Source organism: Eufriesea mexicana, unplaced genomic scaffold, assembly GCF_001483705.2.
Source record: "Eufriesea mexicana isolate 0111107269 unplaced genomic scaffold, ASM148370v2 scaffold1837, whole genome shotgun sequence".
In the NCBI taxonomy this organism is placed as follows: domain Eukaryota; kingdom Metazoa; phylum Arthropoda; class Insecta; order Hymenoptera; family Apidae; genus Eufriesea; species Eufriesea mexicana.
The window spans coordinates 813821-832614 of NW_016909955.1; the positions used below are offsets into that span (position 1 = coordinate 813821).

Genomic DNA, 18794 nt, shown 5'->3' on the forward strand with positions numbered 1-18794 from the left:
CACGGTCACGCGGATCTTGACGGTGGAGCCAATGCTAATTAGCGATAATTGATGCGATAATAGGAACTCCTGGACGATGGAGGCTGATTGAAAGCTGGAAACAAACGCCCTTCGGGACTTTTGTTGCCGTGACAAATATTTACCGCGCGGTTCGACGAAATTCGTCTGTAATTCGCGTCCGGCCATCTTGCGTTGATTAGGTCCGAGTATTTGCTGTGGTGGACGAGTTCATCACGGTGGCGTCTGTGCCGCTTAGTATTCCGAAACACGGATTACCGGTGTGTGTTCCATCAACGCGTCTATCGTTATTAACGTCCGCAATTACCGAAACGGCTTAATATACCCGACCATGCGAAATTATCTCGTTAACGTCACGGCATTCCGATCTCGGTCACCAGGCTGCGATTAGGCGAGTCGCGCGAAGAAACCGACGTACCCTGGTCCAGGGATTTTTCTCCGTCTGGACGGGCGGAATGTGGCCGGAAGTTGCAGCGAATAATTTCAATCGAGCGAAATCGGTCGATTTCGAGCATCCTTTGACAACGCGGGCCAATCAATCCGGCAAAATTGAACGTTCGAACAGTGGAACGATCCGAGTAGTCTCGATTCGCAATGGAAACCGATATGCCTCGCGTCGGCCTAGTTGTCCGCGAGCCAGGCTAACGAGTACGCTCGCCAGGATCGAATCGCGTGATCATCGCGCGAATTCTTGCGCGCGTACACGTGTGCGTAGGCGTACTACGTAAGTGTACGTAACTCGTACGAAGCCGGAGAGTTTTAAGACGCCGTTCAATAGGATCGTTTTGCCCGTTTGTACTCGAATGCGTTACGTCACGGGTGTATATCGCAGACATGTCTTTACGGGGTATCAATCTCGGCGTCGCGTCGGAGGAATAGCGTCAAGGCCAAAGACGATATCGATACCGTTGATTACGGTACATCCATGTCCCTTCTCCCCGCACGGTTTCGATATCCAAATACTATTCGATATCAAGAGAAGCAAATGGATTTATAGAGTTTACAGCGAACAACTCTCTTCTCTCCTTTCTTTTTTCGCTCTAACGAACCTAGGAAATTGGATCTCGCGATTCCCGTTATATACCGAAAAGCTGCGCCTTATAATCGATTCAACGACGAATCCACCGACGTTAATATTCACGACGGGTATATATTTTTTTTAAATCACTTTCGATATTCATTGCGCGCCCGCAGCTATCGCATTTTTCAACGAAATTACCTTTTTCCTTCGCCGGATCGATAAATTTATTTTTGTTCTACCCTCGTCCCTTTTTTTTTTCCTCCTCTTTTTTCCTTTTTTTTTCTTTTTTTTTCTCCCCCGCTTTCCGTGCAGTCCATTTTCAGAGATTCGACACAGAGCACCGAGCGCACCAGATTTTTCAAATATTCGATCCGGCCGAAGCGCCGGGATCGACCGGCCATAGTGCAATTACGTGGTCGGTCAATCGAAAAATTCGTCGCGTTAAACGCACCTGGGCAAAAGGATCTCTCTAGAGAGATAGAGCGTATCGATTTCGCATCGCCTTTAACCAGAGAAGAATTTAACGTCGTTTTATTCATTAAATCACTACCGCCGCTGGAACCACCTATCGGTTCTTTTTCCAAACCAGCGAACAACGAATCTAAAAGATCCGCTTCGCTTATGCCGTGTGGAATTTACGAGGCAAAGCGGTGGCAACCTGCGCGTCCCGCGCCTATGCGCGCACCCACAGCGGCACCCTGCCCTGCCCGCGAGGGGAGCGTCGTATCGTGGCAATGAAATGTGCAGAGGGGTCGCGAAAGTTGACCGGCGACAAGTCGAACGGACAGCGGCGGAGGATTTAGGCGAATCGGTATCCCGCCGGTGCCGGGCCACGGTGTTAGGTTACTTGTTTACTCCCGAGTGCCGGAACGGCCGATGCATTATTCAACGAGCGCTTGTATTTATCAAGCCGATAGCCAGCTCGAGACCCCGTGCACACACGGGGTGGAACACGCGCGAGCACGTCAGCACCAGGCGGTCGCGTAAACAGGTGAGAGATCGTCTTTGCTTCGCTCGATCCCCGTCGTCGTGCTAGAAGCTGCACCCGTGTTGGTTGGCCACGGTGCTAGTGGTAGTAGTGGTAGAAGTGGATTGCCGATGTTTATGGATTCGGCCGCCTAGCCTTCCCGGTTTCTCTCGGCCTTTCGAGTCGCTCGGCTTACGCGCCATAAGTCAGCAACGCTTCGCTGCTTTATCGCGAATAACCGGACCCGAGATTTTCTTTTCGTTAAGTGCCTCGGCTCGTTCGCCGGGAATAGCGCGTCCGCCATCCAGTCGATTCCACGAGTCGCGTCGCGGCGCGTTCCCCGTCCTCGAGGACCTCGTTCCGCGTTTAGGGGTTCGTTTTACGCGCACCGCGCCTCGTCCCATCTATTTTACACCCGCACCCCCGATCCACGCATCTAGGTCTGTTCTCTTCGTCGGAGAAATAATAGCGAAAAATACTCGAAAATAATAGCGTCGGCCTATTTTCAGCGATGAAAGGGAGGGTGAATCGGCGATGGGTGCGTGAAAAGCCCGATAAATCTTCCGGAGCTCGGTGTCTGGAAGATGAAGGGTGCGTGTTCCTCTCGGTGTCTGTCAAACTCATGTCCCGCGCGAAATGGACGGAGACGGTGGAAGAGGAGAGCGAAGAGGGTGGCGGAGGAAACGGAGGAGAATCGGAACAGGCCAGAGAGAAGAGACGTACGAGTGGTACGAGCGGCGATAGAGGCGGACGATGAACGAGAGGCCAGACAATGAGCTAGCGAATCGAGACGAAGGGACTCGAACGACTGGGTGAAACGGTGGTAGTAGCAAAGGGCAAGTTGGACGAAGAGGATCGCGAACGCGGATGTAAAGCTGGTGGAAATAGGAGGAGAGCTAGGCACGGTCCTCGGGCGTCCTCTTGCCCGAAGGTGGCATCTTACCTTTCCGCTTGCCGCCGTTAATGGCACGGAGGTCGTAGGTTCTATTAACTACAAACCGCAACTAGACCGGGTTCTAAGTAGTGCCAATAAATTATATCGCTCATTAAGCGAGCCTCGCATGCGGGAATATTCCTTAATGGCTTGCCGGTGGTACGCGGAATGCGCGTGTAGCAAGACGCTTTCGCGTTTACTAATTGCAATTTCGCTCGAGTGCAAGAATCGCCTCCTCCCCGCGCGTGTGTCCCTTCCGTCTTTCCACCATTTTCCTTTCTTCCCCGGCCCGTTACTTTTACGCGTGGTTCCCGCGCGCCGGCAAATTTCACCGGGACTTACGTTTCTATTTCACTTGCATGAGAGGGAAACAATAGTGGGAATTGAACGCGATGGAACGCTCTTGGAACGAATTGTTATCGTTGACCGGCCCCCGGGTCGGGTCCGCTCATCCGTTCCCGGCTTTTTCGAACATTGCATCCCGGCTAGATTGGATGGATTTTCCGTAAAAGCGATCGATAAGAAGGAAAGTTTCGCCCAGGCTGTTTCCGCACCCCCGCGGACTCGTGGTTAATACCGTTCGCGTTAACATTCCGACGTCGGTCGGAATGAAATCCGTGGAATCGATGAAACTCGATCGGTATTCGACACCGGCCTAATGGAATTAAATCATCGGAAAGGAAGAACAAGGGAGAGAACGATCGCCCGAAGGCAAAGGCAGCGTTCGGCCAAATTACAAAGCCGTTCTTTTCTCTCTGACCCAGTGTCGTCGATTTATCTCGAGGGTGAGCTACGACGCAGTCGGTAGCTACGCCACCGATTGGTGGTCTCTCGCGCGCGCACGGGATCCGCACCGGCGACGCGTCCCTTCTTGGATCCTCGGTTGCGTGCACACTCTCTCTCTCTCTCTCTCTCTCTCTCTCTCCTTTCTCTCTCTTTTTCTTCTCGAGAAGAACCGATCGCGCGTCGGCTCCGGAAAGTCCCGTGGAAATATTAGGCGCGGGTTACAGGCTGGTTCTGGTGGAACGGGGCGGTGGAGGGTAGAACGCGAAAGGGGTTAGAAGAGCGTTCCAGAGGGGAGAGCAACATTTTTCTACCCCTCTCTGTCGGTGGAACCCCTTCCGTCTATCGTGGAAGCACGCCCACCGAGAGTGCTGGTGGGGAACTCGGTTCTCGATAGGGGACGCCGACGATGCTGGTGGTGGTGGCGGTGGTGGTGGTAGCGGTGGTGGTCGTCGTCGGTGCTGGCAACCCAAGTCTGACCGAAACGGCGCCAGTACTACTGTCGCCAGCATCACGAGCGCAGCCACGAGGCCGAGTCATGGACATACTGGGTATGTCCGCTAGAAAGCCAAGCATGCACTACTTAGCCTCTTCACTTGCTCTTGTTGATTCCTCGCGGACGCTCCGTACGCTACCAACGCCACGACGAATGATACGAAACGCGCGAGTACTCGGTCTATCGGCTTCTCTCCCATCTCTCCGGTTCCATCCGCGATATCGATCCATCGATCGTGGTAACGCGAGCAAAACAGAGCTGGAGCCTGTCCCTCCGCGCCCGTTCCACCAGCTACCGCTACCGCTCCGATCGTTCGTCTTTATTTTTCACCCTTCGCTTCACGAGTTACGTGTGAAAGGGTATCGCTGCCGCATCGAGGGGACTGGCTCCAGAGTGGCGCGCCACGAAGCGCCACGAAGCACCACGTTACACCTGCGCTCCGTGCCAGCGAACGGAATCAGGTATTGTTCACGTCAAACATAATCTCTCTTTCTCTCTCCTTTTCTCTCTCGTTTCTTCGTCTGTCTTCTTGCACGTTCCACGGAATCGGTCTCGATTCGTCTCGCTCGCGGATCGCTGTCTCTCTCTCTCTCCCTCTCTCTCTCCTTTCTCGATCTTCTTTCATTCTTCTACCGACCGCGAGATCTACGCGTCTCGCTTCGATTCGAAAGAATCGCGTTTAACTCGACCTTTCGAGACTTTGACGCTTGCACGTTTCCTAGATTCCAAGCCCGATTCGATCGTCTCGCGATCCGACCCGCGAGTACCATTTTATGCCATTTTCGTTTGCTCCGTGTGTCGAATGTGGGTAAATATTTCTCGATTCCTCGTCACGCCCGTTATTCAATGATTCCACGTTCCACTGGCCGCAGAAATCTCGGGCCGACGTACGCAATGCAGCTTCTCGCGTGACGACCCTGTTCGAACGCCGCGTCCCGTTTAAACCCTACACTGCGGATGCTCGAATTTCGAGGAAAAGTTGCGTCGCGGCTAATCGAGTATCGTGCCTTAATTTCGCTAATGCTCCATTCGGCGTCGTCCTCCAAGTCGAATTAAACCCTCGCCCTTCGCTTTCCCGGATATTACGTCTTCCGAAAAATTCTCCAGCTCCCGTGGTACTCGAGAGCCATTTCCCGTGTCTACCATTCGCAACCGACTCGGTCGTTTCGCGAAAACGAAATATAAAACAGCCCCGAAGCTCGCTTAAGACGAGGAAACGGAACCCGTTGCGTTCCGATGGAAAACAAGCGCCTGCTGCAACACCCTAGTTACAAAACTTTGCTCGTTACCGCTTTTAGAACCGTCTCGAAAACGCGTTCGAATTCTATCGAATATATTCGAGGCTGGCGAACCGCGCGGAGAAAAAGTCAACGACGACGATTCGCGAGAATTTCTGCCAGCCTGCCTCTGCTGTAAATTCCAGCTGCGCCGGGTCCTCTTTATCTCCGCAGAGTTGGAAAAAAGGAAGAGAGGAAAAAAGATCAGTGTACCACGATGTGTACTCTGCACTGCGGTTTCCCCTCCTCGCGGAAAAAAGGCCGTTCAAAGGCCAGCCGCTTTTAAGCTTCGTCCTTGGAGCAGAGCGTTATCCAAAGGTGCGTCGAAACGAATTCGTTAGAGCGAAACTCGCCGTGTGCAAACGGAGGAAGGTTCCATTTCGAAATTCCCTATCGACGACGTTCCCAACCCTTTCGAGATCCGTTCGCGGCAGCCTCCGTTACGTCACATCGTCCTCGTCGGAGTTTACGTCGGAATTTCCACTGTTTACGCGTGCAATTGCTCGTGACAACTCGACGTGTCGTCGTTATTCCGCAATGTTTTCGTGCCCGATGTTTCCTTTGCCTGCAAACTGTCTCGAGCCACTCCCATTTTCCTGCTTCCCTCGTGTTTCACCGATATAAGTGCCCTCCTGTCTGTCTGCTTGCGACGTCCGCGCACCACGGTTCCCGGTCCCGGAGCTGCTCTCGTGTTTTTCTTCCAGAGATCGGAACTTCCGTTCGAACGGGTCCACGCGCTCCACGGGGCACGCAGCTCTCTCGACCGGGGTGGAGCACGGTGCGTGAGAAAATTCGTCGAAAAACAAACGCCGCGAATTAACCCCCGTCGTACCCCGCGTGGACGCGAGCGTAGTGGGCACACGACGCGGTTCGCGCCTCGACGAATTCCTCGAATCGAACGGAACGGAGAAAGATCGGGCGAGTTTTCCGAACGAGAAAGCGTGCTTACGCTTGCCACCGGGGTCCTGGGAAATCCATCATTTGTCCGTGTCGTTCTGCCACACGCGTTCCTCCCCGGAGCCTAGAAACGAGGCTGGTTCCGCCGGTACCCTGACCCGCGCAAATCAATACGTTACAACGAGTCGTAAATAACGCGTTGACAAGCCGGCCCAATATCTATCCGTTTGTTCCTGGCCGTGTTGAATCTGGTAACACGGCTGCCCGTTGACGCCCTAACTCCTTGTAAATTATTACGGGCCTGGACTCGCGTCTGGAGCCAGTTCGCGCTTTCGTGCTCGCTCGCGCGATAAATATGCCAGTGCACGAAACAAGGGGATGCAGCAGGGGTAGCTGCGTGTGGTGGTGGTGGTGGTGGGTCGCGAGAGAAGAGAGGATATTTACAGTCGGGACGAGAGGAAAATTATCGATTGCAGGGACTAAAAATTGAACGGGGCAAGTTGCGCGTCTGGACCGTGGGGAGGGAGGGCGGTGGGAAAATTTTCGCTTATTCGACGAAGCTGGTCACGTAACGAGTGCGAATATATGCAGAGCGGAACGCGCGAAATCGATTGTCTGCGTGGAAAGAGTCTGCGAAAAACGTGACCGCCGTAAACAAAGTCCGTCCGCGGGGGCCGCGGGGGGAAATTAATTTTAGAGGCAATCCAGCGAGAGCAGAGGGTCGAAACGCCCTTCGAAAATCAGCTTCTCGTTATCCACAGTAGAGTAGTTTAGGCTTAGGCAACCATTTTCACCGGACACGTGCGGTTCGTTGGCAGCGAACGCGCCCCGGTGTTCGCTCGAACGCGAGGGATAGCGCGCGAGTTAATTAGGGGAAAGTTTTTCGTCACGGCTGTGTGCCGTGCCGCTTTGAAAAATTCGCAACCAGTTTTCGGTAGGTAGCCTCCTAGCTGCTCCTGAAACGCCTCGACTCCGTTTGAAACAGGCGATAAACTGCGCGAAAGACGTAGGAGGGGATTCGAGCAGAAAATTCGGAAATCGTATAGTCGGGAAGTTGGAGATTTTCCATGTCGGATCGGGAAACGAATCGAAGTCGGATACGTTTAATCGCCGCGCAACGTCAGTTTCTGCAGGAAGTTTAACCGCGTTTGCAAATCGAAATTCAAATTCTGCTCCCGGGACAGATTGCCCGGTGCCCGCTGCTCGTAGTTAGCAGCGAGTTGGATACTCTTACCCGCTCCTACCCTATTCTCATCGAACAATGTTATCCGTTGCGGATTTAATTGGGATCGCGCCGGAGATGAACAAATACAGAGACATCGTAATCGTGGCTGCTTTAAGCCGCTCCGCTGTTCGCCGATTTATTTCGTCGGTGGAGCCACGAGTTTGCTTCCAAGACCGTTCCGTCCCACGGACAATGGGGTTCTCTCCACGGGAAGAAGCGTTCTTTCCAAACTGCCGAGAAATAACGCGTATTTCCTCCCTTGTTACCCGGCCGATTTATCGTCGAGCTAACCACGGAAAAATAATTAACCCGCTCGTCGTTGGACGAGGGAGAGCGGAAAAGACGAGCTCGGCCTGTTCCGTCGCTGCGTTAAACGGAAATATTCACACGTATGCTGTAATAAAGAGTACTCGAACGCGCTCGATATTTCATTGTTGAATTTATCGAGAATTCGCAGCTGGGATTTTGCAGCGGGCGTATCGGTAAACGAGGGAAACAAAAATGTTCGTTCCAACGATCGGATCGTTTCGAGCGCGAATAATTTAATTGATTTAACGAATACCGATGCAACGGGACATGGAAATATAGAATTTCAGTTTATTTGCTGCGATTCAATTACGAACAGCGCCGCAAATTACTCTTTCGAATTCCTTGGCTTTTCGCCACTTTCCGTCGCCTCCCGTTATCGCGGAAATTCGTTAATCCCCGAGTTTACGGTTCTCGCCCGGGCCCCCTGCCACGGGGGTTGTCCGCGCAACTTGCCCCTTCCTCCGCGTGTTGCATCACGGAGTATAGCATACACTCTTATGTTTCCATTCGAACGATACGAAACACTGTCTAGAGACGAAGTGCAGGGAAAAATAGAAACCTTCCGCTCGAAATGGCGGAATTTTCGAATTTTTCGTTGTCATTTAGACATTTTTCAAGCCGGAAGTTTTATCGTTCGACAAAGGGGACGGAGGGGACGAAGCGAAACGCGACGTCAGTGTTCTCGGAAGAATAATCCGGGCGCAATAGGTGGATGCTAATTAGCAGGTTGCAGGCAGCGCGTTGTCACGTAGCGCGCGCACTGGCGGTCGTTGAATTTCGGGATAATTAATGACCAGCCGGCGTGACGCGCAAAAAGACGACCGTTATCGACGACCGTCGGCCGCTTCGTCGACTCTGAATCGGAATTAATTCGATTTCGCCGACAATAAGAGGTAATTACAAGGGAAAGATTCGACGTCCACCGCGACAGACCGCGATGGATCGTTGTAACCGTTTCCACGGGATATTCCATTTAATGAACCCAACGATAAGATCGATACGCACAGTTCGAAGCCGCGTAAGCGAACATTCTCGCACCGACGAATCCAGAAAAATACGCGGCCGGCGTTAAACCCGCGGATGGATCGTGTAACGGCCAAGTAATCCCGTGAAATGATCCGCGTAATTTACGATTAACTTTACAATCGAAGGAACGGTCGCGGGGTCGTAAACGGGGCGATGAAATTTCCAAAGCGATTTCAGCGAGCGGAACGTCCCTCGCCCCTGTTTCGCGACGGTTCGTCGAACCTGGCTGATCCGCAGAGGAATCCCGGCCGGTCACGTGCGTGCTAGAACGTGCAATTAGAATCGGTTAATCGTTAGATCGAAGCGACCCGATAGCGTTCACGCGAGAGAACTCGGAACTATACGATTAATCCTCGAACGTGAGGATTATCCTTATCCCAACGTGGCGATAATTCTTCCCGTATTTTCCTTTGCCAGGCTAGTCCGGCCGTATGCTTATCTCGCCTCGACCGTCCAACCGGTCGGGGATAACGTAAAAAGATTATCTGCTCGGAACTGCTTAACCCGTCCCGCGGGCTTCGTACCCCAAAAAGTTCGCCGAGTTTCAATTTTCCCCGGTCGAAATATTTCCACGATTCGTCCTGGAGAGTGGTGGTCGCGTGCGGTGTCTCGGAAAGTCCGTCGGCCGAGGAAAGCCATCCGGGGAGCTGGCTAATTCGTATTCAAGGATCGACGGCCGATCGGTTGGCATGCGATGCCAACGTCACGTGTCGGATCTCGTTGAATTGCTGAGGTTTCCCTTTGACCGACCTCGGCGGTTATGCGTCACAAAAAATAGAGTCTTTACGTGCACAAGCTGGCCTACTTCTCCCTCGAAACGCTCGGAGCTTCGAGCATTCGTTGCTCGGAAAAGAGACCCTCCGCGTCAGCGGTTCCCAAGTCGCGGTTCGGCCTGCTGGCAGAAGACCGGAGGAATTACTTTTCCAGCCAGCGAAATTGAAGCCTGTCGTGTCGTGGCGAATGAGAAAAGCTTCCTTTTCGAAACGCAGCCTCGCGTCTTGGAATCGAGGGGGCCGATTAGGGCGACGAAACATCCCCTTCTCGCGCGTCAGCGATCGACCACGAAATTCGCCATTGTCTCGATGGGCTCGCGATTTTCTCGTACTTTTCTCGCAGTTTCGCGCGTTCTTCGCAAACCGGCGAGAAGTTCTTTCTCTCTCGCGAGCTGGTAACCACTGGTCTGCCGTGTGACCCGTATTTTTTTTAACGACGCTTGTGAACGAGTCCTCGGTATCGCGATAAGCGGCGGCTGCTTGAATACGGCTTGATCCGGGGCTAGAAAAGCTCGGTGAAAATGAATCGATCCCCTTCCGCCGTCACGGCACGCGTGCAGGTGCCTGTAGAAATCGAAAGCGACTTTGGTCAAACTGCCATAAACGCGCGTCGTCCTTTTCCCCCCTCGAACGTCTCTGCTCGGTCCGAGTGCACCGCGTGGTAAACGCGAAAAGATTCGCGATGGTAATGGACCAACTCTCCGCGACCCCTGTTCGCCGCTGTGGAAGTTAACTTTGGGTTAACTCGCTAACTAAGCTCTTTACCGATAAGTTTATTAGCCGTCGCTGATAAAACATTCGAGTCGGTTCGTGCCCATTTATCCCGGCGAATAAAAGGGAGCCGGCTGTATCGTAATTACCGTTTGAACAGCTCATTGGTTGCTCGTTAATCGAAAGTCCGATAAATAAATGGAAGGAACAGCTGCAACGACGGGCCAGGACAAACGTGGCTATTAAGTCTCCAAGTTCGCGTTCGTTTCGTTCCGAACCGCGACAACGAGATCTGTCTTCCGTCTTCCGAGAACACGTCTCTCTATACGTCCTCGCTAGATGTGTAATTTAAATTTAAAACGCGAGCAGGTTTGCCGAGATTTCTTCGAGAAATTGCGCAAAGAGCGGCAAGGCGTTCGCGCGAATCTCGTTGAAAGCTGCTTCCCAAAGCGAAATACGAATTCCATTTTTAATAACGCGGTCTCTACCTCTAGAATCTGCCAAAACGTGGCGCGAAATCGAGCGCGGGTTATTTAATCGTGGAAAGCGAGAAGGGAAAGAAAATGGTAGAAAGAACGGCTTCGACGATGACAGTGGAACGTGTTGGCTTCCTCGCCGCGGCGTTGGTCAGCGAGATGCTTGACCTACTCGTGCTTCGAGCTTGCACACTGGAGTTTTATCGGTGACAAGGTCGTGTAACGCGTCGACGTCTCTCTCGCGATAACAGCCACGGTTTAAACGTTCCACCAAAAGGTTCCCTCGTGTCTCGACTTTCCCCGTGGCCTTCCACCTATCGCGTGCAACTCCTTCGAACAGCCTTATCTACCACAGGTCCGGCGAGAACGAGCCGAAAACGGCACGAAACCGCTCTACTCCGACCAACGTTCCCACAGCGGTATTCGAAACTCTGGATGCATAAAGAGGCCCGACGTTCCTCTTTCCGATGCATCTGGGTTATATCGCTCAACCCAGTTTCAGCGCCGCGCTTTTACGAAGGTAATCTTCCGCGGAAGAACAGCGGACTCCGTCTCGGGGGCGCGCGAAATTCGATCGACGACTCTTAGCCTCGTAGGAGAGAAAGTTTGGAGGAAAGTGGGTGTATAGAAGGAGCAGGAAAAGCGACGATGTCGGCCGGCCGATATTTACGCAACTCTCGGAACAGTTCATCCAATCGACGGAAGTGGCGTTGATTGGGACGGGTGCCTGTTAATTAGCTCAAAACGATCCGCCGTGTCAAACGAGATCGCCTGAAAAGCCGAGGCCATGCTGCGACTTGGCAATTTCGCGAAAGTACAGGCAACTCGAAACAAGTTAGTCGACGACGACGTCGCCGCCGCGACGCAGGCTGACTCTGCGCGCGGTACAGAAGCGAAGAAGAGGGAAGCAGAAACGGAGGAAGAGAAATTACCCGTCTATTGTGGCGCAGGCAAAGCAAGGCTGCAACTGGTCCCCGTCGAGACAAGGATCATCTCTCGTGTTTCCGACTGAACGAAGTTATCGCCTCGCTGTCGGTCAGAGAGTCGGAGAAAGAGAGAGAGAGAGAGAGAGAGAGAGAGAGAGAGAGAGAGAGAGAGAGCGGGAGGAATCAATAGGACTAATTCTACGACGTGTTCGGAATACGACGGGACCAACTTGGACCACTTCTATTTTCTACTCCGTTACTACGGCTAATTACGAGGCGTCCGCTAGATTTTCGCCACATCCGAAACAGAAACAGGATAGACGCGTAATTGGACGAGGATGCATCGCGACCCAGGGAGGAGTAAACTTTCGAGATGCTCATCGCCGCGATCGAAATAGGACGACCGAGACGACGCTTTGTTCTTAATGAGAATGGAAATGACTCGCGGAGGGAAATTTTACGGGAAAGTTTGACGCCGAGAAAAACACCTCGAAGCGAGCGACGCAGTTTGCTACGCCGTTTACATGCTTGCGTAACCGCTTTGACGACCAGCCAAAGCCATAGTAAATTCGACGGTGGATAGAGAAGTCTCTGTTCTAGGCCAAGCTTCGACGACGCATCGATTTCCGACTTCTCGTCGTGCAACGAACGCCGAGCAACTAGACGTCCAAGAAAATATTCGTCCAGATACGCGATCCGTGATTCCGAGTCATCGTCGTGCTTCTGCCACCTTTGCGTGGTCGGTGACACGAACGCTAGTGGAAATTCGTTTGTTCGGCAAACTCACGCGATCCGACAGAGCCTTCGCGATAAACAACGATGCACCTAGTGCAGATATTTCGGTCCTCGAGTTTGCGAAATCTCGAATCGAAAGGCAACGAACGATAGCGCCCACGCTGGTGGAGGATAAAAGAAGAAGAGGAAACGTAGAGATCGCGTTGTAGGACTCGCGCTTTCTCCGTGTTCACCGCAACTTTGTCTCCGAATCCACGATAAAAGCGGGAACTTTGCTCGGTTTCTTTGGAATTTGTCGCGTCGTTCACCCTGTGCATCCTCGCGGATCGATCATTTCGCGAAATACCTTCCTTTGTACGATCTAGACCCCACGTGCTTCTCTTTCTCGTCTATGAGAGACGCACTTATCTCGGCGAGTGCGAAAAGAGGACAATTTTACGGATTTATCCGAGAATTAAATTCGTTTTTATCTCTTTGCCTTGCGATTTAAGTTCCAATGATACGTACCATAATCAACGGCAAAGTCAAACCATTTCGTACCAAGATATCTGCGAAAATTGACCACGAGCCTGACCCGTGTTGCTCACGTTGGCTGCTATCTAGGAATCACGTGTCTCATCCGTGATACGCGTGTTTGGTCCGATACCCCACCACGAGTCTCGCACGATGTTATAGGCGAAGGGGTTAGCCTCGAGAGAACTTCGATATTAGCCATCCAGTTGGAGAGTTGGAAGATTCGACAACTTCTGGCCAGTGTCGGTGAATTTCACACATCCTGTGATATGAAACAATCGACTGAAGAATCCCTAGATAGCCTTTCTGTCATTTGCGTGAGCCCTAACCAGGCCCTCCCGATCTTTTCCGCGGGAATAACCGGAAATTGCTCCGAACGATTCGACGAGGTCGTTATTAAGTGCTTACTCGTCCACCAGTCTAAAACCAAGTGTTCGACGACCGTTGTCCCCAGATTTTTGTCCGAGAAACGAGTGCCCCCGCGATCGAGGTAGCTTCGCGTGGAAATGACGTATCTATACGTTTGCGCGATTAACATGAGTATCCTGATCGCGTAACGGGTAAACAGAAACGCGAATTCCATTAAGCGAACATTAACGAACCATCTGTTCTCGAACCGAGAACCGAGAGTCGGATCGAACGCGGTCGACATCGATCGGTTCGAGAGCAAATTCTAGAGATGCGGTTAATTATGTCAAAGTGGCTTAATCGAGACTACTTGACTCGAGCTTATGGCAGCCATACCCTTACCGGCCAGACGTAACCGTGTAAACGTGTCACGTGAATGTCAGATTATTCGCTTCGGCCAGTTATCGATTATCGGTCCAGTCGTTTAAGACAATGGACAGCGATAATCCTGCGCCGATTATCGCCTCGCTGTCCTTCTTCTTCCGCCGGAAGAAAACAGACCGGTCGATACCGGTGATCCAAAGAATCCCGCGAGCACAGGGTCGCCCGAGATCTCCGAATTTCCACCGGTACCGTTAACCTTAATTACGAGATAACACGGATCCATCGAATTCCCCCGCATCGCCGTGTCCGCAAACACAGCTGCTCCAACATTTGACTTCGCGAACAGTAACTATCCGGAGCTCTTCTCGCGATGGGAACCGTGTATACGTAGTTTCCACTGCGAATCAGGAATTCGAGAAGCAAACGAGGCAGCATGGCGATGGAGAAGACGACGGACTTGGCAATAGGACTGGGTATACGTTGTCGCAATAGTAAATTTATCGGTGGGCAGGTTGGAAAGAGGGGTCAGAGAAGAGAGGACCGATCTACTTAATAAGATTGATGCGTCGAAACCGGACGGGTCGTGGATCCTGCGAACCTGCTGGTAGCGAGTTCGATATCCGTTTGCATTAGCGTCAGACAACGGGCCGGATGTTTTATTCATGAACAGAAAAACGTCTGGACAATTTGTCCTTGCATCGCGAGACGATTCCTTCCCCTTTTAAGGCCTCGCTTCTTATCTAACAACGTCGCAGACGCGGCGTCAAGATGGAGGACGGCGTGTAATTCGGCGGGAAAGGAAATTTCGGGGGACAAGTCCGATTTCGTTCGCCGCGAAATCCGATTTCGATGCAAATCTGCCACTCGCAGGCGCAGTTTTCCACGATCCTTCCACGGACTGTGCGAGCTCGCCACGCGGAGGATAAAAACTTGGCCGCAGCCTCTGCTGATCGAAAACCGATCACACCGCGGGAAAAACATAATATCCGCATTTTGATCGCGTCGCGTTGTGTCGGGAAGGAAAAACTAACGAGTCCGCATCGGCGAAAACCGAATGGAAATTCCAGCCAGTCGATCCCGCGGTACAGTTTCCTCGGTATCGTTCCGCTGATAAATTCCCGGCCATTCCAAACTCCGAACGATTCTCGCAGCATTGTCCGCGACTTTAAAATTGAAAGCAACTGCTGCTACGAAACGGTGGCAACGTGTCGTCGAATAAAGGGGTGATTCGCGAAGGCAATCGATGCGCGTGAATATCGTTTCCCAGCACGAGAACCACTCGTTAGGGACATCTGTACACCGTCGTAACGAACGTCCAAGGCAAATCGAATTTAACCGACGAAAGTTTGCCCGAAGATTGGACTCGCGATCGGTAGAGAATTAAAAATCGATTCCACGCGTAGGTATCGCAGAAGACAATTGCAGAGGGACGCAATTGCAGTTGGGTCCGGGGTACAACAGACGCTCAGAATAGATTCCTCCACCTCCTTCACGAAACTGTAAGGGGCGAAGAAGGGAGGGCTAGGTTAACATATTAAACGCCATATCGGTCCCTAGGGACCGGTGCTAGACTTTCCGCTCAGGCCTGGCTGGTCCGTACGGCCCGGAAGGGTCCGCGTGACGGCTAGCCGTGACGTAAACGGAACAGCGCAGTTAGTCGCCATGCGGACCCGCCACGGTTAGCCGTCACGCGGACCCCTCCAAGTACGCAAGGCCCGACACGGCGTAAACGGAAAGTCTAGCACCGGTCCTTAGGGACCGATATGACGTTTAACGCGTGAACGGAACAGCGCAGTTAGCCGCCGTGCGGACCCGCCACGGTTAGCCGTCACGCGGACCCCTCCAAGTACGCAAGGCCCGACACGGCGTTTAACGCGTTAACGCGTTAAATGAGTGTATTTCTCGATGGTCTATTGCACTTTGCTCCGTTGGATACAATATTCTTTCGTTCCTGTCACACGCCATTCTCGTCTCTCGCGTCAAACTCACTCTCTCTCTCTCTCTCTCTCTCTCTCTCTCTCTCGCTGCTACGTGCTCGTCACTCACCTTATCGACCTTATCGCATAGTCTTGCGAAACGAAGTTGGGAACGAAGTTGGAGAATCCGCGAGAGAAGCGAGTAACCCGGATTCGCTGATGAGACGCGAAGCTGGGTGCAAGCGTTGCGACGCGTGTTCGTTTGGAACGCGCGATCGTTCCGGTTGTCGGTGGCACAGGCGAAAACGAGGCGTGCATAAATCTGGTTGGGGGAAAAGCTCGTTTCGATTTCGGCCGAGTGGACATCGTTACCGAATCCATTGATCGGATCTGCATTTTAACTGGATTTTACAAGACTTAACCGCGTCATTCCGATACAGGTTGGCTAACGAGTATAAAAAGAGACAGAGACACGAGCGAAGCGGGAACGAAGGATGGAAACAGACACGACGAATCCTCGTTTCCAACGACGAACAATATGCTATCCAATCATCGGCCTGGAGATATTGCACCTGACTGGGAAACAAGTTTACGCTGATTTCAAAGGAATCGCAGGCACCGGTGCAAGATAGCAATCGGTCCTTTCCGTCTCCCTTTTCCTATTCCTGTTTCGGCTGGATTAAGGGTTAGCCGGGAAACCGGTTGAACCGAGAAAACGAGAGAGGATTATTCGCCTGGCAAGTGAATTTTCCGGCAAATTCGAGCTGCCGGATCCGCGGAGAAGTGGCGAAGAGAAGAGGGCCGACTTAGGGCCGGGAATTGGTGCGAAACTACGATCGCAAATTCGATTCTCGCCTGCATAGATCCGTCTTCTTCGCAATTCCAAGCGAGCCCGATAAATTGTCATCGAAGACGGAAACAAGTTCCTATTCCGGACGAACTCCGGACGAAAATTTCATCAATTTTGTTGCGTTAATCGAGCTAGAATACGTCGTCGGCTGCGCACCGTGCAACGCCAGGCCGATTCTCATTTATTCGCGGAAAAAAGGTACTCGCGCTCGTTCAACTTCCAATAAGGGCATCAGTCGTTGCCGGTGCAAATAGAGAAGAGGACGGACAAGGGAGAAGAAAGGAGAGATCAACGTGACACGCGGATAGATGTCGATATCGTTTCATTTATGTCGGTTCATTTCGATGGGGTGATATATTTCAACTAGACCTGGCCCTGCAGATCGGTGGAGAGTCGCGAAATCCGAGGGGTCGTTTAACATCGTTCGAACGAGAATAAATTCTCTTATGAACGAGTCCGAAGGAGTCGAGCTCGGCTCTTACACCCTCTCGAGCGATATTCGATTAATCGCGAGGGATGACGCGACGATCCTCCTCCGTTTACTTATTTCGCGCCACGTGGCTTCGAAATGGAACAACGCTCGGATCGTTCTAACGTGGAAACAAAGGCGAGATGTGGGTTAATGCTGGAGAGAATACTCGCGTGTATCCATTAAAGCAGTGATACCCGTTCGCAACTTGTGTAATGTAATTTAGCACGTGCTACTGCGAAACTACCCGATATATTCCTATCCTCATTAGCATCTAGCCTCTCATGTATTTACCAAAATGATTGGTAGCCGGCGAAATTGGCTGCTTCTCCGAAATCCGAACCCCGTGCCCCATCCCCATTTTCGCCTCAACCCTCTCTTCGCGCTCGCGCGTTTCGTGACCGGCGACGATGAATTGTTCCGCAAGCCAGTAATTTACTCTTACCGCTTTCCACGAGTCCCGTTCTTTCGGCCTGTCCTCGAGATTGATCATTTTCCGCGCTTATGCGTATCCCGACCCACTTCGCAACGTTTCCCCGGCCACGGCGAGCACGACGCCGCGAAAAATATGGCGGACCGGGGACCGGAATTAGGAATTTTTCCGTTCCGACCTTCGACCGGGACGTTTAGCTAGCGACGCGTTATCGGCTCTATCGGACGAACGAAATCCAATTTCGCCCCGCGCATCTAGCGATAATATTATTTGAGCGTTGATTAGTCCAACCTCGAAATTGACTGCGCTTCAATGGGGAAAATGATCGCAAATACGGTATTTAAAAGACAAATAGGTTGAAGCGAATGGACGCGATTTATTAATTATACGGCAACGTTAATTGGACGAATGGAATTCCCATACAGCGAATTTAATATCTTTATTAGCGAAATATGTCGTTCCTTCTTTTCGCCCGGTGCCCCGCATCGCGTGATTAAAATCGCTCTTGCTAAATAATTGCCCGATACACCTTTCCCAGTCCGCGACGCGATACCTGCCAACTTTTTCCCACACTCCGCATTGCCATTCGCCTGACACGGTGCATACGCGAAATATCTTAGACCGGCCCATTGTCGCTGATCCTGCGATGCTCTTTCTTCCCGGCGATGGCCGATAAAATTCTCGGACGATTGTCGGAGAATTTCATTTTATCGGACGAGAGTGTTGAAACCCACGCATACCTTACTTCCACGGCCATTTCTGCCGTCCAGCTGGACAGAAAGAATTCGCCTCGTCTTCGGAAAAGGAGAAAAAAGATGGACGAAGAAAATTGAAAACTCGGCTTTTTTCTCCCGCGTCAAAATTCCCGCGCAGGTATTCGATTCCGTTGGCACGTCCGACTCTCGGAAAGCTGTGCAACGATGAACCGGGGAATGCTCGTTAATTTCTTTGTCCCGGGATATTAAGACGAAATCCTGCTCGAAGCGCCTTTGCGTTTCGCCGACGACGCCGAGCGAGGGCCAAGGGGCGAAGCAGGGGGAAAATTACGAGGCCATAGGATGGGAAACAAAAAGCTCGCATTAATCTCCGCAAAACGGGATTTTTCGTTGCCCGGTGGCCGACTCCGTGTGAACGACACTGGGTCCGGGAATAACTTTTTCAACCCGGCGAAAGTTTCGCGATGCAACTGAATTTTTCGCGCTCCGCGTGTTCCAGGCTCGACCGTGTCGAACGGGGGAAAAAGAGGGAGGGAAAAAATATGCAGAGTGGCGTTTGAAAACGAAACGATTCGCCCACCTGCAGCGATT

At 52.1% G+C, this 18794-nt stretch overlaps 1 protein-coding gene across 2 annotated transcripts in view; it reads left to right on the forward strand.

Moving 5' to 3' along the window:
• The window catches only part of cpx (synaptic transmission protein complexin), a 196271-nt gene that overhangs the window by 156731 nt on the left and 20746 nt on the right, over positions 1 to 18794 (forward strand). The window contains exon 1 of one of the 2 annotated variants that reach the window (XM_017902698.1): positions 4210 to 4274. The exons of the other annotated variant lie outside the window; for it this stretch is intronic. Within the exon in view, the coding sequence (XP_017758187.1) occupies positions 4262 to 4274 (13 nt within the window). The 5' untranslated portion in view covers positions 4210 to 4261. Of the gene's footprint in view, positions 1 to 4209; positions 4275 to 18794 lie in introns of those variants that run through there. 2 annotated transcript variants of the gene reach the window in all.